Below are 26,577 nucleotides of genomic sequence, written 5' to 3' on the forward strand. Positions count from 1 at the left end.
AGAAACAGAAGCCACACAACTTGAATAGTTTGTTTTGGTTTTTAGTTTGTTTCCAATAAGCAAGGTCCCCTGCCCATCCCCCACTGGCTGGCAAGTGGGTCTCTAGGAAAGGGGGGACAGCACTCACTTTGTCTGTGGGAGGCAGAGACCCCCTGGGTGAAGTCATATTTCACTAAAGAAGTCCAGCCCCCGTGTGGGGTAGGTTAATTTGATTTAGCCACAGGTCCCCTGAGAATAGAGAAATACCTTGTTCTGGCACAGTTAGGAGTTTTGGGGTAACCTGATCTCTGGGAGTAGTTAGAAGTTAGGGAAGGTTGCTTCTTGCCCTTGGGGGTTAGAGGCTGTGGGCTGTTAGAGATGGGCTGTGTAGGCCTCAGCCCTCAGGAATATTAGAATTTTCTGGGATTGAGTTGGGGACCCTGGTTTCAAGAAAGTGGTTAAGAGAATAAAGGATCTCCTGAGCCCCACACCAGCTGCACGTTAGAGGAACCATGCTGGCTGGGACTCCGCTGTCCTGCTTGGGAGGTAGTGGTCACTGGTGCTCCTCTTTCTCTTTGGTCCTGGCCACCTCCTTGGCTGGAGGTGGGGACTTCTTCGGGGAGGTGGTAGTGTTGGGGTTGGGGGCCTGGGACCCTGACTGGGCATCTATGCTGGCATGCTCCTTCCGGACAAGGTCTTCCAGCTCCTTCTGCAGGGGCAAAGGTCAGAGAAGTCAAAGGTTACCATAATATATCCTCATGGGGCGGGGCTCAGGATGGGTTGGGTGGCCTAGCTCCTCACCTTCCATCCAAGAAGGTCAGCAAGGGCCAGGCAGCCTTGGTCACAGTCACCTAGCCAGGCTACATCCCTGCAGTGTGAGCAGGAGTTAGAGAATGGGCTGAGGCCTGGCAGGCCTCTGTCTTCTTTCCCACCTCAGCCTGCCCTTCCCAAGTTGTTCCCGCCCCCCATGCCCAGGCCTCACCTGTAAGCCTTCTTGGAGTCAAAGTCCATGCCACCTCCCAAGCCCATCATCATGCCAAGGAAGGGATCTGTCTGTGGAGACAGGACAGCTAAGAGCGTATCTGTGGGAACAGGACAGCCCCCAGAGCCACCAGACCTGGCTTATATTTATTATCCAGACAAGGTTTCTCTGCGTAGTCAGTCCTGGCTGTCCTAGAACTCACTCTGTAGACCAGCCTGGCCTCGAACTCAGAGATCCACCTGCCTCTGCCTTCCGAGTGCTGGGATTAAAGACATGCACCACCACCCCTGGCTTGTTCTTATTTCTGAAGTGTATGTAGTATGCATGTGTGTTTCTGTATGTGTGCCCTTTGTGTAGGGTGCTCACAAAGGACAGAAGAGGGTGTCAGATACCAGGAACTGGAGCTTAAGGTAGTCAGGAGCTACCTAACATGGGTACTGGGAACTGTACTTAGGTTTCTGAATGAACAGAATGTGTTCTTAACCACTGAGCAATCTCTCCTGTCCAAAACCATTATTTTTTTCTGACAGTGCTGAAGCTTGAGCCCATGGCTCTGTGTATGCCAGGCAAACACTCTACCACTGAGCTATTTCCCCAGCCCAAACATATTCTTTTTGAGACAAGGTTTCTCAAAAGGCCTGGAATAGCAATTGGTGAGACTGGCTGTCTGGTGAGCCCAGGGATCCACCAGTCTTTGCCTCCCCAGTGCGGATGGCAAACACACGCCACCATCCTGCTTGTGCCACTTCAGGTGTTCTGTGCCTTTTGTTTCCTGTCCACTGAGACTTGTCACAGACGTTTAATCAGAATCTGATTAAACGATAAAATGTTATCATTTTATTTGAGCTTTTCCCCCAGAGCCTTCCATCTTCCAGAGACATCCCCTCTTTTTGTATTGTCAGTGGTAGCTGGTAGTGAATATCCAGACACATGAGTTCCTTAGAGATGGGACTTGGTGATATTTACATTTCTAGACATTTGCTAGGCTGTGGTGGCTCACGCCTTTAATCTTAGCATTCATGAGGCAGAGACAGGTGGATCTCTGAGTTCAAGGCCAGCCTGGTCTACAGACTGAGTTACACAGAGAAACCCTGTCTTGAAACAAAACAAAACGACGACAAAAAGCTCCTCCAAAACAGCACAGCCAGGTGTGGGGCACAGGCCTGGAATTCCAGGACTTGGAAGGCAGAGGCAGGAAGAGCAGGAGTTCAAGACCATCTGTTACCACCTGGTGAGTTTGAGAGAACAGGGCTTCATGGGAGCCTGTCTCAAACCGTCTCCAGAGCTCACACCATATCAAGCCACAAGTCGGGTAGACACAGAGTAGGATGTGTGTGCTCCAAATAAACAATCAGCCACTGCCTACGAGGGGCTTGTCCCAGATTCTGATATGTAAGCAGGTACTAGAATAGTAATGCCTGAACACTGACACACGGAGAGACTATGCCCCTAGCATCTGTGTCACAGGCAGGTCACACCCCTTCCTGATGCATCTTCTCTCTTGCCCAGGACTAAGGCCTCCCTTAGAGAGGTGAGTCAGGCCTGGGCAGTCTCAATTGGCGGTCAGCTGTGCACTGATTGGTCTCCTGGATCCCAGGAGCACTCAGGCTTCAGCGGCTTCAAGGTATGGTTCTGTCATTTGCTCAAAGGAATTCAGAGTGGCGCAGAGGCCTGCAGCATCAGGCCGGCCCAGCACCTGATTCCCATATTCTCCAGCCTGAGCTGGCAAGTCTAAAGCACTAGCGCTCTCCAGGTAGGATACAGAGGCCACTCTCATCCTCCTGAAGAAGAGGTGAAACAGCCCCCAGTACAAAGGGAGAAGGAAGTTGAGGCAGACTCACCTGGCCAGTCTTTTCCTTGTTGATGAGCAGGCGTGGGGTAGATAGTGGTGCCCTGGGAATGGAGAGCTGGGATTCAAGATCTGCCCTGTGCCCTGTTCCCAGCTGACCCCCAGCCCTACCCCCTCAACCTACTTGCTGATGAGGGAGGCGAAGGGCTGCACCTGCAGGGAGGTGCCCATGATGATGAGGAGGTCCACCTTCGAGAAGTCCTGCAGGGAGCAGCCAGGAAGGACTTGGACCCCACTGCTCTGGCTTTGTACCCAGCCTCCCCTCCAGCCCAGCAAGCGGCCCAAGTGGGCCGCGCCCAGGGTGGACACTTACTGACTGCATGCAGGAGAAGAAGCGCGGCGGAAGATTCTCACCGAAAAACACGATGTCTGGGGTAGAGACAGACAAAGGAACACAGGGACAGGAGAGGAGACATGGGAGACAGAGCTAGAAAGGCAGGAGTCGGGGGCACACTGGGGCCTGAGGCGGCCGACAGATACCCACTCTCTGCAGGATAGTAGGAGATAAGCCACATGGCAGAGGTGACCAGAGGTGGAGTGTGGGGAACAGTGGGGGAGAGGGACCCAGCTCCAGTTCCCCCAGGCCCTGAGGCTCACCAGGCTTTACCACGCTCTGACATTTCTCACACGTGGGAATTGATTCTGAGAAGATCTTCTCTGGATGGGAAAGAAGGAGGGAGAGGAAGGTATGAGGCCTTCCAGGCTAGAGTAGCCCTCTCTGTCCTTCCCTACTGTCAACATAAATGCATCCCAGGTGACAGTGGTGCATGCCACTAAACCTGCTTTTGGGAGAAATCAGGAGGGAGGGACTGTGAGTTCGTGGCCAGCCTTGGCTACACAGCAAGACCATGTCTCAAAAGCCCAGAGCTGGGGTAGGGAAGTAGCTCACTGTATAAAGGCATTTGCCGCCAAGCCTGATGACCTGAGCTTGAACCCACGTGCTAAAAGGAGAGGAACAACTTCTGCAGATTGTCCTCTGACATCCACAGGTATGCTGTGCATGTATAGACCACATCCACATCCACATGCAAACACACAAATAAATGCGAAAAATACTTGACAACAACAACAAACCCAAGAGCTAAGGATGTTGCTCAATGATGGAACATTATGGGACTTGGGACATGATTTATCAGTAGAGCCTCTGTCTAGAATCCCCCAGTGAGGGGCTGGGGGTGTGGCTCAGTGGTAGAGCCCCTGCCTAGAATCCCCCAGTGAGGGCTGGGGTGTGGCTCAGTGGTAGAGCCCCTGCCTAGAATCCCCCAGTGAGGGGCTGGGGTGTGGCTCAGTGGTAGAGCACTTGACCTTGCATGCCTAAGCCCCAGCACCACAAAACAAACAGCGCCCCCCACCACTAAGAGATCTCCTGGGGTATCCTTCCAGCTTATCAGAGAAGTGCTCCCTTCTTAGAGAGCTGTCACCTTCATCTCCAGGCACCCAGGGGGTGGCCCCAAGCACCACTGCCTACAGCTAGTGAACGAGATGCAACACTGGAACAAACCCACATGACAGGCACCCTGGACTCCACCAGACCCCCATCTGGGGAATGGGAGTCAAGCCCTTCCTATGGGTCTTGGGGACAGTTCTATTTGCCCCAGGTCAAGAAAGGACATACAGATAATTTTGGAATGGAGCCAACCTGCTCATCTGCCTCCCCCGCCGAGGACTCTATGACTGCCTTCTCCAGTCCTGCCCTTAGGACAGTCACACTCCTCATTGCTTATGGAGCAGGGAGCTCAAAAGCGCGTCTGTCATTTGTAGCCCGCAGGGCTCAGCCACTCTCTCTGTCTCTCCGCTCACAGAGCGCCACTCTAGCCGCCACCACTCAGGGTGTTGCTACACAGACAACATGCAGTTCTGCAGGTGGCAGACGCCATTCCACAGGGACATAACGGGGTGATGCCCATTGTCCATCATCCCAGCTGTGCACTCTTGGGCTGCTCAGGAACCCTCAGTCTGGGGGCAGCTGGCTGGCATTCTATCAGAAAGGCGGTCACCTTCCATGGTCCTGCCACAAAAGCCACAGCTGTCCTGATCTCAAGGGGACACCAGGAGCTTTGTGAAGTCAGCATAAAGAATATAGCTTCGCAGAGTGACATAGCAGCTTCAGACTTAGCACAATGGCTGCCAGAAACAGGCTGGGGCTGGCACTGAGGGCGTGGGACTGACTCTTTCTCTTGGATGCTCTGTCCTTACATAAGCGGGACAGTGACAGTAGTGACAGCAGTAGCCCTGTCACGTGTGCTTCCAGCACCATCTCCAGCCAGTACTGCGCCAGCTCACCTCTCTACACATTTCCCTTGCACTGTCTGATATGGAAGTCTGAGCTACACGGAACTTATAAAATTTACTGTTATTTTTTGTCATGTAGCCCAGCCTGGCCTGGAACTTGCTATGTAGCCAAGGCTAGCCCCAAACTCCTGATTCTCCTACCTCTATCTCACAATCAATAGATATAAAAATTTCATAAAACTAGAGACCCTATCTCAAAAATAAATTTAAAATGTTCTGGGCCAGCAAGGTAGTTCAGAAGATAAGGCCAGCTGGGCGGTGGTGGTGCATGCCTTTAAGCCCAGCACTCAGAAGGCAGAGGCAGGCGGATCTCTGTGAGTTCGAGGCTAGCCTGGTCTACAAGAGCTAGTTCCAGAATAGTCTCCAAAGCTACAGAGAAACCCTGTCTCAAAAAAACAACCCCCCCACCAAAAAAAGGCAAGGCCATCTTCAAACCTAACAGGTCAAGTTCATGTCCTGACCTGTATGGTGGAAGCAGAGAATGAATGGAGCAGTGGCCCCATACTGGCTGCAGACACGGGTCTCCCTCATTTCAGCGCTGTCTTCAGGATGATGCTGTGTTTGCCTTGATGTAAGGACTTGAGTGTAAAATGGCAAAACACCTTGCAGGTCACAGAGCTAGATGCTCATGACCTCAGTGACTCTGTGACCACGGTGGCTGTGAGCCGGCAGTGAGTCTGTGCAGCTGGCTGTGCTCCAGAGTTCATATGTATCACAGCCTGGCAGGAGGGGTGGCAGGGGAGCAGAGACTGGCCGCCACCTCGAATCCCTGGGGCTCCTACAGCACTATAGAGAGCAGGAGAGCTGAGTGTGGTGGTGCCTGCAGTCTCAGCACTGGGGAGACTGAGGCAGAAAGCTCAAGGTCAGTCTGGGCTACACAGACAAATCTAGTCTCAAAAGAAACCAGCCAGCTCACTGACTAACTAGCAAGGGCTAAGGAGCTCAAGAGGACCACACTGGTGCCAATCATGGAGACCTGGCTACAGCATGGGCAAGGAGTGGGAGTCATGGCCTCACCCGTGCTGTCTAGGGCCTCACCTTTCATCCAGCTCAGAGAGTACTCTTGTCGGCAGGAGGAGCTGACACAGTGTGAGGTGTAGAAGGTGCCGTGGGCCTCCACCAGGTCCTGAGGCTCCAACCCCGCCACTCGTTCCAGTGTGTCTATGTTCTGGAGGGGGAGACAGGGGAAGGTTAGGAAGACAGCCAGCCCTCGTAGGCTCTGAGAAGGGACAAGGGAGGGAGGGTGAGGGTATATACAAAGTTCCCACTCTTCCAGTGGGGCTACCAAAGGGTTAACAGGACTGCTTAAAGTCTGCCCAGGCTCAAATATCTATAAGGCCAGACCCACTGGATATCAGTCCCATCTGACCCTTCTGTAAACTCGGGCCACTGCTCCTATTCTTCAGAGAAGTTCTTTAGAGAGCCACGCTTTCCGCCATTTGCCACAAGTTATTAAAGTAACTACACCTGTGCAGGCCCCAACCTGTGTAGGCAACAGCTCTGGCTAAGCACTGGTATAATAAATGAATCCAGTCAGGAGTCAAGGTGGCTGCTATGCATCCTTGCACTTGGAACCCGAGGCAGAAGGACTGCTGGAAGGTAAGGTCAGCCTGGGCTACACAGCTAGTGTCAGGCCAGTCAGTGGTGTGGGAGAATTGTCTGTATTCTGTCAATCATGTTTTAAATAAACTCTGATTGGCCAGGCAGGAAGTATAGGTGGGTCAACCAGACAGGAAGTAGAGGCAGGGCGATGAGAACAGGAGAAGGCTAGGAAGGAGGAAGCCCATTGATTCCTGCCCAGACCACAGAGAAGCAAGATGTAACCTCCCCCCCCACCGCTGGAAAAGGTACTGAGCCACATGGCTAACACAGACAACAATTATGGGTTACCATAAGATGTAAGAATTAGTTAATAAGAAGACTGAGCTAATGGGCCAATCAGTTTTATAACTTATGGAGATCTCTGTGTGATTTTCTTTGGGACTTACCAGCTTGTTGGGGTACCGGGCTGGACAGAAACCCCAACAAGCTGGCCCTTCATGTTACAAGTCAGGGCTACATGGGAAGACCCCGCCTCAAAAACTGTGGTAGCACACGCCTTTAATCCCAGTGCTCAGGAGGCAGAGGTAGGCCATCTCAGTGAATAGGAGGCCAGCTAGGTCTACAGAGTAAGTTCCAGGACAGCCAGAGCTACACAGTGCCTATAACCCTGTCTTGAAAAACAAAACAAAACAAAAAAACTGAAATAAATAATAAATAATACCAGGCATGGAGGATCATGCCTATAATTCCAGATTGCTACAAGTCTGAGGTTAGTGTAAACTGCACAGGGAGTTCCAGGCCAGCCCAGGTGACAAGCGTGAGATCATCTTGAAACACCACAATGAAGGGCTTACAAGATGGCATTTGCAACCTGATTTTGATCCCTGGAAACCATGTGATAGTAGGAACAATGCCCCCAAGTTGTCCTCGGAACTCTACACACACATTAAATAAATGTCATCCGATTTTTTCACATTAATAAATAAAATGAAAGAATGGGGGGGGGTAGTCATGTCTTTTTGAGACTGCTCAACTTGAGACCCTCCCACTAAAGTGCTGGGGTAACAGGGATGACTGCCATACCTGAAAGTCACACATCAGCTTTGCAGCCAACTCAATCTATCAAGTCCCTAACTGGAGTGTAAGCAATACACAAGCAAATGACTCACTCAGGGCCCATAAAAAAACCACAGGCCCTGTCTCCACAGGAAACCCGGCTCAGGACCATAGGGGATGCCAGGATCTCAGATCCGGTTGGATCCTACCTCCTACCTGTACAGATAACCCTTCCCTTACAATGGGGCTATGTCCTGATGACATAGGTACCCTGCTGCACATCACAGCTAAGTGACGGAGACCTGGGTAAGTACGCACAGCTTCCCCTCACGATGACGTGGGGGACTGCTGCCTCTCCCCAGTACCAGAGTAAAGCTGGCCTGGTACACTCTCGGCTGCAAGCGAGCAGGAGGCAGAAAGATGACAGGTTTAAGGCCTGCCTCGGCTCATGGCTCAGCAGGAAAGCATTAGACTAGATTCTAGCAAGAGGGGCAGGGCTGGGGATGTGGCTCAGTGGTAGAGCATTTCCCCTGCTTTCAGGAAGACATGAGGCCTACCTATCCCAGCACACCCCACCCCTAGACCCATGGGCGGGGGCGGGGGAGAGAAAAAAAGATTAATCCTCAGCTATTAGAAAGCATGGTACTGCTGTGTAATGTGGGCATGGAAGGGCCCCAGACGAGGGGCTGGGTGGAAAAAGCAGCATGCAGGGAACTGTCTATATTGTGAATTTCACATATACAGTTGAAAGACCTGCAGCCGTTCTTCTGTGGGGACCACAGTGGCTTGGGTGATCCTAAGTGCAAATGTGTGAATGGGCTCCTGTGTCCTGAGCTGAGAACAGCACCACACGGCTTCAGAGCTGCTGGCTCGGCACAATCACAAGTGAGGTCTGCTGTGTTCCAGAAAGCGGGTCAGTGACTCAAACAGTGACTGAGGAGAAGAGGGCAAAGAGACTGAGGAAGAAAACGGTCACGAAGTGGGCAAGTTAGACATTTTTTCCACCTTTAGGTATTTTACATAATAAGTCACTCAAAAATGTGTGGGGACAGGGGCTGGAGTGATGGTGCAGCAGTTAAGAGTGCCGGATGATCTCACAGAAGACCTAGGTCTGGTTCCCAGTGCCCACGTGGCAGCTCATACCACCTCTTAATGTCCTCTCCTGGCCACTATGGGCACTGCATGCACATGGTACACTGACATACATGCAGGCAAAACACACACATAAAATAAGAATAAAAAATATAAATATAAAAAATAAATTGTCCTGAGACCTCCAAACTTTTGATGTGGCATGCCTGCAAACAAGCACACACAAACTAAATTAATTAAAATTTATGAAATACTGTGGGTAGTTGTCAGCTATCTGAATATTTCACACTAAACAGGTTTGTGCTGGCTTTCTGATGATATCCGAAAGTGCCAGCAGCCCTCACTCCCAGCTAGCTTTGTCTGGGCCTCGGGTTTTCACTCCGTCATCTGAATCAACACCCACAGACTTCTCCAGCAGCCTTTCTGCCCAGCCCTGGCTCCATGTCCAGCTGCCCCCACTCTCTATGGAGCTATCTCCCAGAGTCTCAAGGCAGAATGCCATCTCCTCAACACCTTCCCATCCACACTTCATCTTCCAAAGAGACACCTGACTTTCCTGTTGTTCTTTCTCAGTGGCCCTCACCAGGGGTCCATCATCCATCCACTTTGGCTGGACAAACATGGCAGCTTCCTGTCTGCTCTCGGTGGCTTCCTTGCTCCTCTCCCCATACATACTCATAGTGAGCCTCTGCCTGAAGGTTCCTTCCCTCCCAGGTCTCAGGTCTTTGTTTCAGCGTCACCCTCTTGGTGAAGCTTCCATGCCTACCCTGTGTGTGCCAGCATCCACTCCCTCCCACAGCCCCGACCGGCCTCAGCCTGGGCCCGTCTGACATTCTAGGTCTGTGACACATCCCTCTTGTCCTGTCACACATAGGAGAATCTCAGCACCAGCAGTGCAGGGGTGTCTGCTCTGCTCACTCTGGCAGTGCCACTACTGGGTGGACATCTATTGTCATAGAAGCTTGCAAACAAAGGTGCCAGAGGCACACGGAACCACATGCAGCATCAGTCCTGAGCCTTGCTCTGTGAATGAGACTGATTATGAGTCTGGAGTGTCCTGAGCACGGGCAGCCCCTGAAGGACTGAGCTGTCCCTTCCCCAACTGGGACCTCCAGGCAACTGCCCCCCATCCATCCTCCCCCTGGTGGCCACTTCTGACACTGTAGGTGCCTCAAAGGGTTGCCAGAGGAAAACAATACCTATTTGTATTCAAGTGTTAACTCTCTGTACAATCTGGAGTTCTGTTTTTCCTTTTTAATTTTTTTTTGTGTGTGGAGGGGGTGCAGGGCTTGGCTATGGAGCAAGGCTGGCCTTGAATTCACTATGTAGCCCAGGTTGGACTTGAACTCACGGTGCTCCTTCTTCAGCCTCCCAATGCTGGTAATACAGGCGTGTGCTCCCGTGCTGGGCCAGCTTGTGTTCTGAGATGTAATTTATAATGCTCGTGGACACTGTCGCAGAGCAGTCTGAACTGGAGCACATCGATGAAACAAAGGGAGAGGCCCAAACTCTTTTGTCTGGATCCTCATCTAGATGCCAGCAGCTAGAACATGCTTCTGAACACTTCAGTGTGGCCACGGTGTCCTGTTAGCTACTGTAACCAAGGCCAGGCTCAGAACTGCACAAGTCATGAGAAGCAAACCTCCTTTATAATACAGTGTCACCTGTTAGGAAACTGTCCCCCTATCCTGACTGGGGATGGCTGTGGTACACATGGTGTCCCTCAGGTAAGAGTACTTCTGCAGTGTCGTGGGATGATCTGATGGGAGTTCACTGTCACATCACAATAGACTTGAGAGGGTCTGAAGTTGCTTAGAATCTTTTTATTATCAAAAAAATTCTTATATGCATTTAGTTTATATTTTAATAAAGTAATTGACTATCTAATTATTTTAAAGACAAAATTTCACACCCTGAAGTCTGGCATCAAACTCACTTTGTAACCAAGGATGACCTTGAATTTCTGCTCCTCCTGTCTCCTTTAAGTAACAACTTACCCAATTTCTGGTCCCGATTTTCTGAAGGGGAAACTAAGGCCAAGAGGAAGAGGCTCACTGCAGGTCACTCACTAAAACTAGCTGAGCCCTGGTCATTTGCCTTGTGCCTGCCTGTGCCACTCCCAGTTCTGACGGAGGGTTCCAAACCCATCCAGCCTACTACCTACCAGCCATGGTCAGCCCTGCCTCTGCCTACCTGCCCGCCTGCCACCTACCTGCGTGTAGCAGCGCAGCAGCAGCCCCTTCTCCTTCAGCAGGCGGATGAAGTAGTGGCAGATGGTCGGCTGAGGAGAGAGTGAGTAACAGTGCTGATGGAAATACCCAAGGGCTGTCCCCGTGGGTCGGGATGATGTTAGTCACATGCCCATCCTACCCCAAGGCCCAGTGAAGATGAGCACGGTATTCTCCCATCCCACAGATGAGGAGACCCATTCGAGGGTGTGGTGCTGGCTCGCTGCCTTCATCAGTCAGTTAATTGCACAGTGAGGTTCCCATCAGGCTTCGGTCGCAGCCCTTTCTGAGACTCCCAGCAGTTTTCTTATACTTGGGAAAACTGAGGCTCAGAGCCACGAGGTAACAAGGTGAGGGCGAGGAGGGTGGCCAAGCCGGCCAGGCCCGCAACCCATTCCTCCTCCTTTTTTTACTTTCTTAAAGTTGTTTAGTATTTATTTGGAGTTTGGGGTTTTGTTTGTTTTTCAAGGTTTTGTTTTTTGTTTTTTGGATTTTTTTTTTTTTTTGTATAGGCTTGGCTGTCCCAGAACTTGCTCTGTAGACCAGGCTGGCCTCGAACTCACAAAGATCTATCTGCCTCTGCCTCCTGAGTGCTGGGATTAAAGACATGTACCACCACTGCCTGGCTGCAGGGATTTTTTTTTTATGATTTATTTACTTTATGTGCATTGATTGGTGTTTTGCCTACATGTGTGTCTGTGTGAAGGCGTTGAATCTTCTGTAACTGGAGTTACAGACAGTTGTTAGCTTCTATGTGGTTGCTGGGAATTGAACCCGGGTCCTCTGGAAGAGTAGCCAATCTGATCTGCTGAGCTACCGCTACAGTCCACCAAGTGCTTAGATTAAGGGTGTGCACCACCACACCAGGCTTTCCTTTCTTTTAAAAAATATTTTATTATTTTTAATTATGTGTATGTATATGGGTATGCATGGGCAAATGCATGTGACTCCCAGGGCCCACTGAGGCCAGAGGTGTCAGATCCCGGGGAGCTGGAGTTACAGGTGACTGAGAGCACCTGACATGTGCTGGGAATTGAATTCTGGTTCTCACAAGAGCACTGTGTGCTCTTATATGCACATCACCACTGCTGGGGATATTATTTTCAGGTGTGTGACTTCCATTTACGCTGCATTTGTTTAACTCTGTGAAGCTGTGCTGCTGTGCCTGTCTAAAACACCTGATGGTCCTAACAAAGAGATGAACGGCCAATAGTGAGGCAGGAGCGAGGATAGGTGAGACTGGCAGGCAGGCAGGCAGGCAGGCAGGCAGGCAGGCAGGCAGAGAGGATAAATAGAAGGAGACCCGAGGAAGAGAAGAAGCAAGAGAACAAGGAGAGGAGGACATCAGGGTCAGCCACCCAGTCAGCCACGGAGTAAGAGGGAAGGAAAGGTATACAGAAATAGAGAAAGATAAAAGCCCAGAGGCGAAAGGTAGTAGGGATAATTTAAGAAAGGCCTACATGAAACAAGGCAAGCTAAGGTTGGGCATTCATAACTAAGAATAAGCCTCTGTGTGTGATTTATTTGGGAGCTGGATGGCGAGCCCCCTCAAAAAGCCAGAAGAGTAAAACATCACACAACATTGTGGTGTTCCAACGTAAGGCTCTATATCCATCTCGAGCCTGAGAAAGCTGGGGGCAGGAGGTTTAATACACAGCCCTTCAAAACAGGCGCTGCTGTTCAGCTGGCAGCGCTAAATAGAAACTAGAAACAGCAAGTAAAACCGCTTGTGGCAATGCATGTACCGATTTCCACAGCTAGAAATGTTTAATACAGTTCTCAGGCATGAACCTCCAACAGGCTGCAAACTCTGGGCTTAGCTTTCACCACCTGACTGGAGCAGAGCCAGCTGCTAGAGCACCGGAGGATCCAGGTATAGCTTAGCAGTCTACAGTTTGCTTGTGTGGTCAAAAAAAGGCTAAAAGATACGCAGTAAAAGATGTCCAGATGGGAAAAAAATCTCTAAACAGGTTCCAGTGTGTTTTATAATGTATGTAGGCCTAAGAAAGAAAAAGGGCATAGGCAGTCATAGAAAAAATACATTAAAAATAATAAAGTCTTTTAAAAAGACAGCAAAAGCTATGTAAAGATGGGAAACACAGGGAATCCAGGGAATCTGGATCCTGTATAGTATTGTGTTGATTTTGAATTTTTTGTTGCGGAAAGCAAAGAACTGTTGCTAAGAGACCTGGAACTGAAAAGGAAACTGTTGAAATAAAGCAGCCTAGATATTTTAAGAAAGCCTTAACTTTAAAAAAAAAAGTCAAAAAATGTATTTGTCAAATGGAAATCAAGAATGCTTTGGAGAAGTGGTTTTGCTTTTGTTTCCACAGGAAACAAGAGGCTGTGGGTTTGTTCCAGGTTGAGTTGGATCTGGTTTGATCAGGGGAGACCTCCTGAAATTGACAGGTGATATTTATCAACAAATGTTATAACTGATCTTCCCAGGACTTGGCCATTATCTCAAATTTTCTCTCTGGGACCCTAAAGATGCCTTCACCCACATTCAGCAGGAAGCAGTCTACAGAAAACAATGTCCACATTCCCAAGAATGGGTGTGGGTGGTCTTTGGTTATTTGGTGATCGTGGATATTTGTTATAATTTAGAGGAATATAGGATAAAAAGATAACTATAAATCTCAGATATTTTGGATTGGCATGAATTTTGGTATATGGGTACAAATTCAAAGTCAATTTTGTTACACTGTATATGTGTTTTACTCTTGTTTAAAGGACTTTTGTGTCCTGACACAAATTTAAGGCCATTTTTGTTACAATACTGTATATATGTTTCTACTCTTGTTTAAAGGATTTTGTCTATTGATATTTTGTATATTAACAACACCAATTTAAGGTTATTTTTGTTATAACATATTTTATATATGTTTTGCTCTTTTTAAGGTATTGTACCTATCCAGTTCACTTTAAAATATAAGATAAAACTCTAGTTTTCAAAAGCTATTATTATGAATTGTATAGGACAATAAATAAACACAGACAAGGAGTTAGTCATCTATAACAATCAAATTTATAGATAGTCTAGGTATGTTTGACAGATTATATGGAGATATATTTTAGATAGATGGTCTTCATTCAAACCATTCAAAGAGCCACACAATATGGCATTTGAAATGTTTTGTTAATTTAATGATTTTCATGACAATGAGACACACTTGCTCCTGGAAGCACTAATCTACTTCAGAGATGATGGGCACTGAAGAAACTCCTTCTGAAGTTTGCTTTCAATGTGGCAAGGTCAGCCACTGAGCAAAGAAGCTGCTCTTGCCTGGACTGCTTGATGATATGCTGTATAAACTGGACATGCAGGACCCACAGGAGAGTGACCACTGAACTTTGCCCAAAAAAGGCTGGACGGTCCTTCAGGGTTCCTGCTTCACAGAAGAAACTTCCAGACACTCTGCAGGACACAGAGGAAAGTGACCGACAAACTGCCAATATAGGCAGGACAGTCATTCAAGTTTCCTGCTTCATTGAAAAGTCTGCCAGACACTATGGGCCTGCAAGCTGAAGATGGATGCCCCAGTGTTGCAAAGGAACTGTCCAGGCAGTCAGATGTGTCTGTCATTTATACAATTTTTGGAAGTTGTTCACAATGCACTTTTTGTTTATTCAAAATAATATTATCCTTCTGGGGTCTTTGATGGAGTTGAAGACCAGACAGTTAGAGTTGCGTTTTCCTTAGTTACCATAGAGAGTAAATTAGGTATTAAACTATAGATTCAATAAGATAGGATCGATAATGGGGTATTTTCTTTTAATTTGCCAGATATAAATGAACTGGAATCATTACATTGTGAATGTAATCTTTACTTGATAATTGTTCGCATTGTATACAGTCTTACTATGTTAAACTTTTTCATTTTTGTTTAGAAAAAAAGGAACCGTCGGGGATCTTATTTTCAGGTGTGTGACTTTTGTTTATGCTGCATTTGTTTAACTCTGAGGTTATGTTACTGTGCCTGTCTAAACACCTGATGGTCCTAATAAAGAGATGAACGGCTAATAGCGAGGCAGGAGCAAGGATAGGCGGGGCAGGCAGGAGCATAAATAGAAGGAGAAACGAGGAAGAAGAGGAGCAAGAGAACAAGAAGAGGAGGATATCCGGGTCAGCCACCCAGTCAGCCACGGAGTAAGAAGGAAAGAAAGGTATACAGAAACGGAGAAAGATAAAAGCCCAGAGGCAAAAGGTAGTCGGGATTAATTTAAGAAAGACTAGCAAGAAACAAGTCAAGATAAAGCCAGGCATTCATAACTAAGAATAAATAACTAAGAATAAAATAAATCACTCTGTGGGTGATTTATTTGGGAGCTAGGTGGCAAGCCCCCCAAAAGTCGAAAGAGTAAAACATCACACAACCCTCCACCTCTTCCACCTTTTATAATCTTTTTTTTTTTTAAACTTTTGAGACAAGGTTTATGTAGTATAGGCTGACCTTGCATTTGAAAGTTTCCTGTCTCTCCCAGATGCTACAATTATGGGCATATACTATCAAACTCCCACCTTTAAATAGTATTTCTTTATTTACACACTTATATGGGGGTGTGCACTTGCCACAGTGCAAATGTGGGAGTCAGTTTTCTCCTTCAATCACGTGGGCCCCAGGGACTGAACTCCGCTTGTCATCAGGCCTGGTGCCTTCACCCACTGAACCACCTCGCCAGTCCCAGAGCCTGGGTTCTCAACAATCATATAATGCTTGTCTGAGGGGCCTATAAGGAGCCTCTTTTCCATGTCTGCTCATCCCAATCTCGCGGGCAAAAAAAGACCTCACCTTGAACTGCCCGGGATAGAGTTCCTTGGCAAGCGCAAAGAAAGGTTCTGGATGTTTCTGTAGGAGAGAGAAGCAGAGGGCCACATGCCAGGTAAGATAAGGCCTGGAGCTGGGAACTCCCCACTCCCTCATATCTCAGGAGACTACCTTGAAATAACTGATCTCAAAGATGGCTTCTGGGTAAGGAAGGTGGTACTTCTCCAGGTTCGCATAGAGGCCAGTGGTAGGGGAGCGGAAGTCAGGGATACCTGCAGCTAAGGAGGAGCGCTCAGTCAGAGGTTCTAGCCCCATACATGCACGAACCCTTCCAGGGCCCCCACACCTCCAGGAGTGGCTGGAAGGAGGGAATACTTACATGTGGAGATTCCGGCTCCCACCAAGCAGATGACCCTGCGACCTGGAGGAGAGAGTTTATATCATGTGATAAGGTTTCTCCTCCCACCCGTATTGCTGGTGGGGAGGATGGTGTTGGCAACCCCGTATTACAGGTGAGAAAACCCAGCTAATCAGAAGGGAAACAGTGGGTGAGGTCTTGAGGAGAAGGCTGCAGGGCCAGCTCGGGGGTACAAAGCCGGCTAGTTTAAGGGCTTGAGTCCCATCCCTACAACCTTGAAAATCAACCCAAACCAAATTCAGCTTACTTTCTGGATGCAATATTGTATGACTTTAAAAACTTATTTTTAATTAGTTTTCTTTTATGAGACAAAGTCTCATTATGTAGTCCTGACTGGCCTAGCACTGGCTATGTAGACCAGGCTGGCCTTGAACTTACAGAGATTTGCCTGCCTCTGCCTCCCAAGTGCTGAAATTAAAACTATGTGCCATCATTGCTGGTTTTAAGTCTCTTTCTTTCTTCTTTCTTTCTTTTTTTTTTTAAATCTGAGGCAGGCAGATCTCTGCAAGAGATCCTGGTTTACACAGTGAGTTCCAGCTAGCTGGTGCAAAGAAGTGAGATCCTTCTCAAACAAGACAAACAACAGAAAGACGAGGGCTGGATGGAAGGCTCAGAGGTTAGGAGCACGTGCTGTTTGCCTAGAGGACCTGAGTTCAGTGTCCAGCACCCATGTCAGTGCACAGCCACCCGCTACCTCCAGCGCCATGTGGTCCAATGCCTCTGGCCTCCGAGGGGACCTGTCTACCTCTTGGGTGTTGAAGCTATGGTGTGCACCAGTGTGCCTGCTGTCATTTCCCTTGGTTTTGAGACAGTGTCTCCGTGTGTAGTCCAGGATAGCCTGGAATCCTGAGCCTCTGGGTGCTGGGGTGACAAGTGTCAATTTCAGACGATCCATTTCCAGCATGTCATACACAGCCCCTCACCGTGCTGCTCTGTCCACACATAAGCCACCAGTCAGCCGCTCCTTTGAGTCCACTGCACTAATTAACCTTTTATTTTTCTTTTGGACAGAATCTCACGTATCTCAGGCGAACTTTCAATTCTTTATGCAGCCAAGGGTGACCTTGAACTTCTGATTCTCCTGCTTCCATCTCCAAGTGTGGATCACAGGCATGCACTACCATGACCAGCTTTCCTTTGCTTTCTTTGAAACAGGGTCTCACTGTGAGCCTGGCTGACCTTGAACGCATAGGGACCTACCTGCCTCTACCTCCTGAGCACTGGGATGAAAACTGTCTGCCACCAAGTCTGCCCACGCCCAGCATTTGAACTCGGGGCTCTGCGCATGCTAAAGGAGCACTCTGCTGACCGAGCACATCTCGAGCTCCTTGATTGTACTAAACTTTTTCAGACCTGTGGTTGTATTATTCTGTTTTGTTTTTCAAGACAGATTTTTATCTGTGTAGCCCTGGCTATCTTGGATCTGTAGACCAGGCTGGCCTTGAACTCATAGAGATTTGCCTGCCCCCACCTCCCCAGCGCTGGAATTGAAGGTGTGCACCACTACTGCCTACCTCAATGGTTTTTATCCTTATGAGAGCTTTGTTCCCAGTTTTTTTTTAATTTTTATTTATTTATTTATTTATTGATTTTTTTGAGATGGGGTTTCTCTGTAGCTTTGGGGCCTATCCTGGAACTAGTTCTTGTAGACCAGGTTGACCTCAAACTCACAGAGATCTGCCTGCCCCTGCCTCCCGAGTGCTGGGGCTCCTGGCTTTTAATAGTTCTTAGAAAAGAAGATGGGTGCTAGTGGCAGTGGTGCACGTCTTTAATTCCAGCACTCGGGGGACAGAAGCAGGCAGTTCTCTGTAAGTTCAAGGTCAGTCTGGTCTACAGAGCAAGTTCCAAGTCACAGCCAGGGCTGCACAGAGAAACCCTGTCTCAAAAAAAGAAAGAAAGAAAGAAAGAAATAAAGAAAGAAAGAAAAGAAGATGGGTGATATGGTTGAACCCATTCATAAGCACATAGCTGGGCAGAAATAGCCCCATTTGTGGCCTCAGCTGCTGGCTGGCAGGCAGCCCAGCGACACAGCCCTGGCATCTGTCTGTTAGCTGATAGACAGACACAAGTGTGGTGTCCCATGAATTGGGCACCCCTGGGGTGTTCTGTTTAAAGGACAAGAAGTATGAACAAAGGTCAAAGCCTACCACAGGGCTGGTGAGACGGCTCAGTGAGTAAAGGCGTTTACTTGTGGCCAAGCCTGAGTTAGATTCTGAGAAATTACATGGTGGAAGGAGAAAACCAACTCCTGAAAAGTGTCCTCTGCCAAGTACATCACAGCACACGTGCACCTACACTACCACACATCACACACACACAAAATCACACATAAAATGTCTAAACTGGGCGTGCTGGCACATGTCGTTAATCCCAGCACTTGGGAAGCAGAGGCAGGTAGATCTCCATGAGTTTGAGGCCAGCCTGGTCTATAAAGCGAGTTTTAGGGCAGCCAAAGCTACACAGAGAGACCCTGTCTTGAAAAACAACAAAATGAAACAACAAAAATATTTTAAAAAAACAAACAAAAACCAAAAGCCACAGCCTGGGCACTCAGCTTCTTTAGGGTATTACTGTCCTCGTCTGGCTGCAGGTCTTGGGCACTGAGACTGGGGACACATTCTAGATTCCGGGGGCCTGGTACTCCTGGTGTGGTAGTACATGTCTATAATACCAAAATCTGGGAGACTGAGGCAAGATAGTCCTGTGTTCAAAGTTAGTCACGGCTACAGGGCAGGACCTTGCTTCAAGGGCCCTGGTATCAAATTCTGACTGTGCTACTTGCCAGATGCCTGCAGCAAGTCATGGCCTTTCTGTGCCTGTTTCCTCTTCTGTTTAGCTCACTGCCAGGGAGACCTCACAGCTCTTCTGTGATAACTCGGTACAAAGATGTCTGGGAAGTCCTTAGCCCAGAGCCTGGCAAACAGCCACGGGGCTGACTAATCACATTTATCCTAAATCCCTCGCCCTCTAGGCCAGTGACTCTAAGATCTGAGTGTACAGAGATGAAAAGACAATGGCTCCTGGCCACTGCTGGGATTCTCTGCGGCAGGAGCGGGAGGCTGCCAAGGAAGGCAATGAGCAGCTGGAGGAGGGGAACTGGAGAAGATGGCCTCACAAAGGGCCGTTCAGGGTCCTCAAAGCCCCATTGTTGCTGCTGAGGACCGCCAGGGCCTGGTTCCTCAGACTTTGCTCAACGAGAAATACAAATATCACTAGCTGGTGACCCAGCTAGTTGGCATTTGAGACAAGCTTCCTGTAATAATAGCACAGCAAACACATCCACAGCTCTCAAGACTTGGGTCCTGTTCTAATCATTTGTTTCTTCTGAGGGTATGTGTGTATGTGTGTGATGTTTCTCAGGAGCTGCCCACTTGTTTTTGTTTTTTTGGTTTTTTTTTTCCCCACACATTTATTAGCCTGTGTGTGCCCCAGCAAAGGTGTGGAAATCAAAGGACAACCTCTGAGAGTCATTTCTCTTCTACCATGTGGGTCCCAGGGATCCAGCTGAGGTTGGCAGGTTTGGTGGTAGTCGCCTTTACTTGCTAAGCCATCCCCATCCCCATTGATTTGTTAAGGCAGGGTCTCTCACTGGGACCTGGGACTTGGCTTGGATCCTCATGCTTCTATCCCTCAGCCCTGGACATCAAAGCACTGAGCCTCTTGGGTGGTGCTGGGGATTAAGCCCAGGTCCTCGTGCTGGTGTGGCAGCACTCTGTGGCCTGACACAGCTCCTCAGTCTCCATTTACCTCTTGTTTTATGAAGCCCAGGCTGACTTTGAGTTCAGACCCCCCTGCCTCAGCTTCCAGACTGTCTGGGATTGCAGGTGTGCCAGCGCCTGGGGCACAGTCTTATACTCCTAATAATGAGCCTCACCCTGAGTCACCCCAGAGGTATCATCACTGCTAGTCTAGGGCCTGGTGCTGGTCTATATTCCCAGCTCTTTGGGAAAATGAGGTGGGCAGATCATCCTTCAGGGACTGTAGCGTAAACTCACACCCGAGGCTGGGGCGGCAGCTCAGTGGTGCTTGCCGAGAATGTGGGGGCGCCAGGCTCCATCCTCAGCACCTACTTGTGCCATCCCTCAAAAGACAAGCAGTGACTCAGATCTGGCCAATCAGAGACAGGGAACTCAGACAAGGCAGAGCTCAGGGCAGTCATGTGACTCAGTCTGGGCCAGTATGGCCTGGTTCTCTGTGCAAAGGTGTAGGAGCTGGGCTGGTCTCCTGTGTGCAGCTGCCCTGCCTGCTCCACTCACACACACCGCACACACAGACAAACCTGTCAGACTCGTGGGACTTGAGAACAACATCCAAGCGCCTCACTCCACCACATTAAATGCTTAGATTCTGAGTGCTCATTTTTGGTCTAGGTTTCTTGTCTTGTCTTGTCTTGTCTTGTCTTGTCTTGTCTTGTCTTGTCTTTCCTTTCCTTTCCTTTCCTTTCCTTTCCTTTTCTTTCCTTTTCCTTTTTCTTTTTGTATCAACAGTCTTATTATGTAGTCCAGGCTACCCTCAAACTCATGATCCTCTTGCCTAAATTTCCTGAAGAGCTGAGTTTCTTTTTAAACGTACAGGTCTTTTGCCTGTGCAAATGTTTGTGTACCAGGTACATAATTGACACCCATGGTGACAATAAATAGAATACCCTGGAACTGGAGATACAGATGGTTGTGAGCCACCATGTGGGTTCTGAGAATCCAACCCAGGTCTTTTGGAAAAGCAGTTAGTGCTCTTAACTAGTAAGCCATCTCTATATCTCAGGAGTTGGGTTTCTTCCCATTTTTTATTTTAGAAAAGCTCTCATGTAGCTCAGATTAGCCTTAAACACACAACACAGCTGAGGCCAACCTTGAAAGGTGATTTCTTTGCTCAGGGTTGGGATTACAGGCATGGACCACCACACTCAGCAGTTTTTCTTACTATTCATACCCAACAACTCGGAAGTCACTTTGGGCCAGGAGTGGGGAACTCACAGCGCTCGCTCTGCATGTAGCGGGTCACTCCTTCAAGGCTCAGCTCGTCCAGCAGACGCTCCTTCTGGGAGCCCAGACCCAGGGTCTGGGAGAATAAGTTCCGCAGAAAGTCCACTGACCAACAACAAGAGAGACAGTGCCAGGTAGGCATCGGGCCGGGGCCCAAGGGCCTTGCCCAACCGTTCAACCTACTATCCTCCCACCATCGAAGTCCCAATGTCTCCCACAGGCAGCAGCCTCAGGTACCAAGTTCATTATTACACGCTTTAGACACCACTCCTGGTAGAGTCCTACCCCAGATCCCCAGGCCCCAGGTCCCCTCCCAGTCCTCCCCCAGGAAGACACTTACTCTCTGCCTCTCCACCAGCAGCTCCTTCCTCAGTGTCCGAGTCTGAATCCTGGAAGGGGCAGGTGGGATGGCCAAACCCAAGAAGTGGGGTTAGGGAGGAAGGGAGGGGAAGGGATGGGGTGACGCCTGGTTCAAAGAGAGTAGGGCTCTGACCAGGAGGTGGCCTGGAGAAGCAGAGGGCCAGCATGAGGGCTCCAGGACAGGTGGCCTATAGGGAGGGGACCCACGTCTCCTCGTGTAACTGACTTTCTAGGTCTTATCTTTTTTTTTTTGAGATGGGATCTCTCTGGCTGGCCTAGAACTGGCTATGTAGACCAGGCTGACCCAGAACTCCCAGAGATCCACCTGCCTCTGTCTTCTAAACTTAAAAGGCATGACCCACCATGCCTGCCCCCATCTTTTTTGTTTTGACAGGGTCTCACTATATACACCTAGTTGGCCCAGAACTCACTATGTAGACTAGGGTGCCCTTGAACTCAAAGATCAACTTGCCTCTGCCTCTCTCTGACTTCTGGAATTAAAGGCACATGCCACCATGCCTAACTTGCTTTTTGAGATAGGGTTTTATGTAGCCCAGGCTAGCCTCACACTTGCTATGAGGTCTACATGACCCTGAACTTCGGATCCTCTTGTCTCCACCTCCCCAGTGCTAGGATTGCAGTATGATGGTTTAGATTACGTCTAACGTTCTAACCAGTTGGCCATCACAGCCTGATAATGCTAGGAACTGAAGCGAGGGTTTCATGCACACTGGGCAACCACCACCACTGGAGCTAGGCCTCCAGTCTGGGGGCCTCAACTTGTCCATGTGGACCAGAGGTTGCTGTAACGCCGAACAGTGAATCCCTTGGCCTCTCAGTTGGTCCTCTCCACTTTCCTGGGCCACCTGCCACAGCTATGCTACAGCCTAGGCACTGGTAATGCTGCTTCTGTCCCCAGATGTGAGCCTCTCACGGTGACCCCACCTTGCTCCAACCATGTTGCAGAGTGGCCTCCCCAAAGCCAGCTCCTGCTCCTAGTCTCCTTGCCAAATGGCCTCACGGTCCCTAGTTGGCCTCCCTACTCCACCCTGCCCTCATGCCAATTTCCCGTGTACCCGCTCAGCCTCCTGATAGCCCTCCTCTTACCCCCCTCTCTCCATTCCAGAGCTCCACCTGATTCAGTCAGTTCTCTCCCCTGGGGTTCTGCTCTGGCTTCCTTGACTCAGTTTCCATCTCTGACCCTCCTCTTCCCCATATGTGTTGGTTTGTTTAAGGTAGTCCACCCCTTTTTTCTTTAAGCCCCCTCAAATCACAAACATCTGCTGAGTGCCATGATATCAACTGCACAAGGGCAGAGACTTGATGCCCAGCCTAGATAACAGGATTTCCAGAACCATCTGCCACTAAACGCATGCAGACTGGGTGCTAGGCCAGGGCTGGCCTTGTAGTAAGTGTCAGAAATAGTCTGACCAACTCAACTAACTGTTCAAATGTCCCCAGACCACCCCTTCCCTACTATGTTTCCAAACCTCCCTTTCAAATTACTTTTTAAAAACATTCTTTTGTCATTATTGCTGTTTTGAGACGGGGTCCCATGTAGCCCAGGTTGATTCCAACTTGCTATGTATCTGAGGGTGACCCCAAATTCCTGAGCCACCTACTTTTATTTCTGGGGAGCTGGAACTGCAGGAGTATGGCAACACTGTGTCTGACTCTAGAATGATTGCTTCCTGAGTTTTAAAGCTATAAAGCTGGCAAGAGGGCACACCAGGGAGACGTGTTCCTCACCCAGTCTGACCATCTGAGTTTGCTCCCAGGTTCCTCATGGTGGGAGGGGAGGACAGATGTCCTTGGATGACCACACATGCACTGGGCATCCTACCCACAAACAAACAAGCCAAGTTTAGAAATTATTTTCTTTATCGAGACAGGGTTTCTCTGTGGCTTTAGAACCTGTCCTAGAACTAGCTCTTATAGACCAGGCTGGTCTCGAACTCAGATCCGCCTGCCTGTGCCTCCCGAGTGTTGGGATTAAAGGCGTGCGCCACCACCACCCAGCTAAGTTTAGAAATTAAAAAGAGACTGGTCTTACTATTTCGCCCAAGCTGGCTTCCAACCCACAATCCTCCTTTTTCAGCCTCCTGAGCCCTTGCAGAATGAACAAACGCCAAAGCAAAGTCAAGCAGCAGTTAAACAGAAAGAACTCCAGTGGCTTTCTCTGCATGAGTTTTTATGCATTGATATCGTTAGACGTGGGTCTTGCCAGAGTATGATACTTCATCAAGTTTCACAGACCCACCTCATTCTTTTATAGATTTACTTTAATTATGTGTATATGTGTATGTTTGTGTATGTGGAGTCAGAGCCCCTGGAACTGGAGTTACAGCCACTTATGAGCTGCCTGATCTGGGTTCTTGGAATGGAAGTCGGATCGCCTGGAGTAGCAGTATACATTCTTAGCCACAGAGCTGTCTTTCCAGCCTCCCACCTCATTCTTTATTGTGGCCCCATAGTAACACATTGTATGATGAACCATAGTTCATTGACTCCCTCTCCTGGTGGCCACTGGGGCATTTCTAGCGCTGCCCTATCTGGATAATGCTGCAATTGATACCCCCACATCATCTTTGCCACTGAGACCCCTTCTGATGGAAATCTTTTGGTCTGGCATTGAGTCTTATTTTAGAAGCCAGACAAGTAAGATACCAGGGACCCAGTATCTTACTTGTGACAGTTCTGTTGTGCACTTATGGGAGTATTGTTGACCACAGCTTCTATACCTACTTCCCTTTGAAGAGTGATCTCATAGCCATGGGCATGCTGGCATTCAGCAGTGGTTATGGGCATGCTGGCATTCAGTGGTGGTAGGCATTGTCTAGCACAATGCTTCTCAGCCTGTGAGTGGTGATCCCCTGGGGCTTGAACAACCCTTTCACTGGGGTTGGGGATCAGACATCCTGCTTATCAAATACTTAAAATTCATAACAGTAGCAAAACGACAGTTATGAAGTAGCAATGAAAATAATTTTATGGTTGAGGGTCACCACTACATGAGGAACTGTATGAAAGAGTTGCAGTGTTAGGAAGGCTGAAAACAATCGGTCTAGAACAGGAAGACAACCTGGCCTGCGGGGGCCCTGCAGGCATTGGCAAGTGTCTTCACACCTCTTTGAGACTCATCTACTTCCCCACTTTAGTGGACCTACTTTCCTATAGGTTTCAAGCCCTTCCCTTTCCCTCTACACTGTTCTGCATCTTTAAAGTGTCCATGAAAGGCCTTACGCTCACTGGGATGCCGGAGAGACTAAATGAGGTCATGGAGACTAGAGTGCAGTCGGAATATCAATAATGGACCACCCCGCAATAACTACTGAAAACATCTCCTCCTTGCCCCTCAGGTCTTCGCACTCTGCAGGGAACACCATAGCTGATCTTATTTAAGAAAATTCGAAATCACTTCACTTAGAACACTGTGGCTATATCTTGATCTTGTTCACTAGCTTGCGAGCTCCTCCAAGGATGAGTTTCGCTAGACCCTTCTATAATCTCTGACCCACAAAGTTTGCTGTGCACTCCTGGAGCGCTCCCCACCCCCTTGAGACAGAGTCTCACTATATGGCCCAAGCTGTCTCATATTTCTCCATCTTCCTACCTCAGCCTCCCAAGCGCTGGGGGTACAGATGGCATCACACCCAGCTTCTGTGCCACTTTTAAAATCAACCCTCTAAGATCATTTCCCCCACCCCATGAGATCTGTGAGTTTGGGAATCAAACTGGAAAAAACTCTTCCAGGTCCAGCACAAATGAAGTTCAGAAGGAACTGAAGAAGGGGTGGGCAACAGAAAGACAAGAGGACAATATGGAAGGGCGACCAGTGGTTGAGGCTGTACATTTTTTCTTGACAGTCCCCAGAAGCCACCATTCCCCCAAGAGGCTGTACTAATCCCCAGATGGAGTTAGGGATCAGGACCATAAGCCAAGGGCCCTTGGGTAAAAGCCTCCCCTTGCCACTCCCCCCCAGTTTGGAATGTGGAACCAAATCCATCTCTCTCCTTCCCTCCACCCCTTTCCCCATCTCACCTGAGCCTCCTGCACCTTCCCTGCCTGCGTCTCCAGAGGGTCAGAGGCTGGGGAGGAGGGGGAGCAGACGTGGTTACAGTGCGGGGAATAGTTAAAGGGATGAAGGGTTCATAGTGATGGAGGCAACAAGAGGACCCAGCAACCCAATTATCCTGGAGTCGGGGATGGTAATAAGACTGTCAGAGATGGGGAAAGGCTTATTTTAGAAAGGAAGGCTGTGTGAGGAGGAAAGGCTGAGGAGAAGGTTTAGGAGGAGAAAGCAGGCGAAACAGGACTGAAGGAAGACTTCAAAGTTAGGCAGGGCATGGTAGTGTGTGTGCCAGCCAGGAGAATGAAGGAGGGCAAAGTTTTTCAAGAGATGTAAGTAGGGATACCTCTGCTCAGAGTTGAGTGTGGGGGAGGAGATACAGTGGAGGTGGAGGTTTAAGAGAGGCACAGGAACCGAAGGAATGAGATAGGGGTAGCAGGGGTCCCCAACATCCTGCAGTTGCCCCTAACATCAAACAACCTTAGCAACCGGGATCATGGCAACTTTGGTCCTTAGCAACGAGGGTCCTCAGCAACCAAAGTGCAAGAAACGCGATCATTAAGAACTTGGCAAACGGACCCTTAAAAATCTCACAACCCAGGATCCCACCAACCTAGCAACGCCCACCACTTAGCAACGGTCCTCCAAATCCCACTCCCTTCACGCAGCCCCTTTTTCCCACCCTACCGAGCCTGCCCTCGGGCCCCGGGGCCTGCAGCCCAAAGCCAGGCCCCGACGCGGCCCGACCCTCCCACCTGGGCCCCCGACTCACGGTCCGGCTCGGCCATGGGAGCGGGGTGGGGGCCCTCGGAGCTGTCACCGACTGCTCTGTCCCGTGACGGCACCGGAAACAAGAGGGGGGGGGGGCCGAGATAAGATAGAGGACTACAACTCCCGGCAGCCAACGCAGTCCCGCAAATGCTTTCGTACACTGCACCTCTCACGGCAAAGAACTACAA

At 49.2% G+C, this 26,577-nt stretch overlaps 1 protein-coding gene across 3 annotated transcripts; it reads right to left on the bottom strand.

Annotated features, from left to right (window-relative positions):
• Positions 1-25: 25 nt before the first annotated feature.
• Positions 26-26,541, bottom strand: Sirt2 (sirtuin 2). 3 transcript variants are annotated; one of them, XM_085694939.2, is made up of 17 exons: positions 26,391-26,532; positions 25,591-25,637; positions 23,299-23,388; positions 21,530-21,578; positions 21,181-21,294; positions 16,169-16,210; positions 15,961-16,067; positions 15,814-15,870; positions 11,005-11,073; positions 6,141-6,270; positions 3,408-3,467; positions 3,124-3,179; positions 2,935-3,011; positions 2,803-2,854; positions 962-1,032; positions 781-847; positions 26-688 (listed from the first exon to the last, which is right to left on the bottom strand). In XM_085694939.2, exons 1-17 carry the CDS (start codon positions 26,404-26,406, stop codon positions 533-535), a joined length of 1,260 nt encoding a protein of 419 aa, XP_085551065.2. In that variant the 5' UTR covers positions 26,407-26,532; the 3' UTR covers positions 26-532. The 3 variants fall into 3 exon arrangements, with proteins under 3 accessions (XP_085551065.2, XP_085551067.1, XP_085551068.1); XM_085694941.2 differs by lacking the exon at positions 23,299-23,388 and having other exon boundaries at positions 26,391-26,531; XM_085694942.2 differs by lacking the exons at positions 23,299-23,388; positions 25,591-25,637 and having other exon boundaries at positions 26,391-26,541.
• Positions 26,542-26,577: the final 36 nt, after the last annotated feature.

Source organism: Myodes glareolus, chromosome 1 (genome assembly GCF_982192425.1).
Source record: "Myodes glareolus chromosome 1, mMyoGla1.1, whole genome shotgun sequence".
NCBI classification, from domain to species: Eukaryota; Metazoa; Chordata; class Mammalia; order Rodentia; family Cricetidae; genus Myodes; species Myodes glareolus.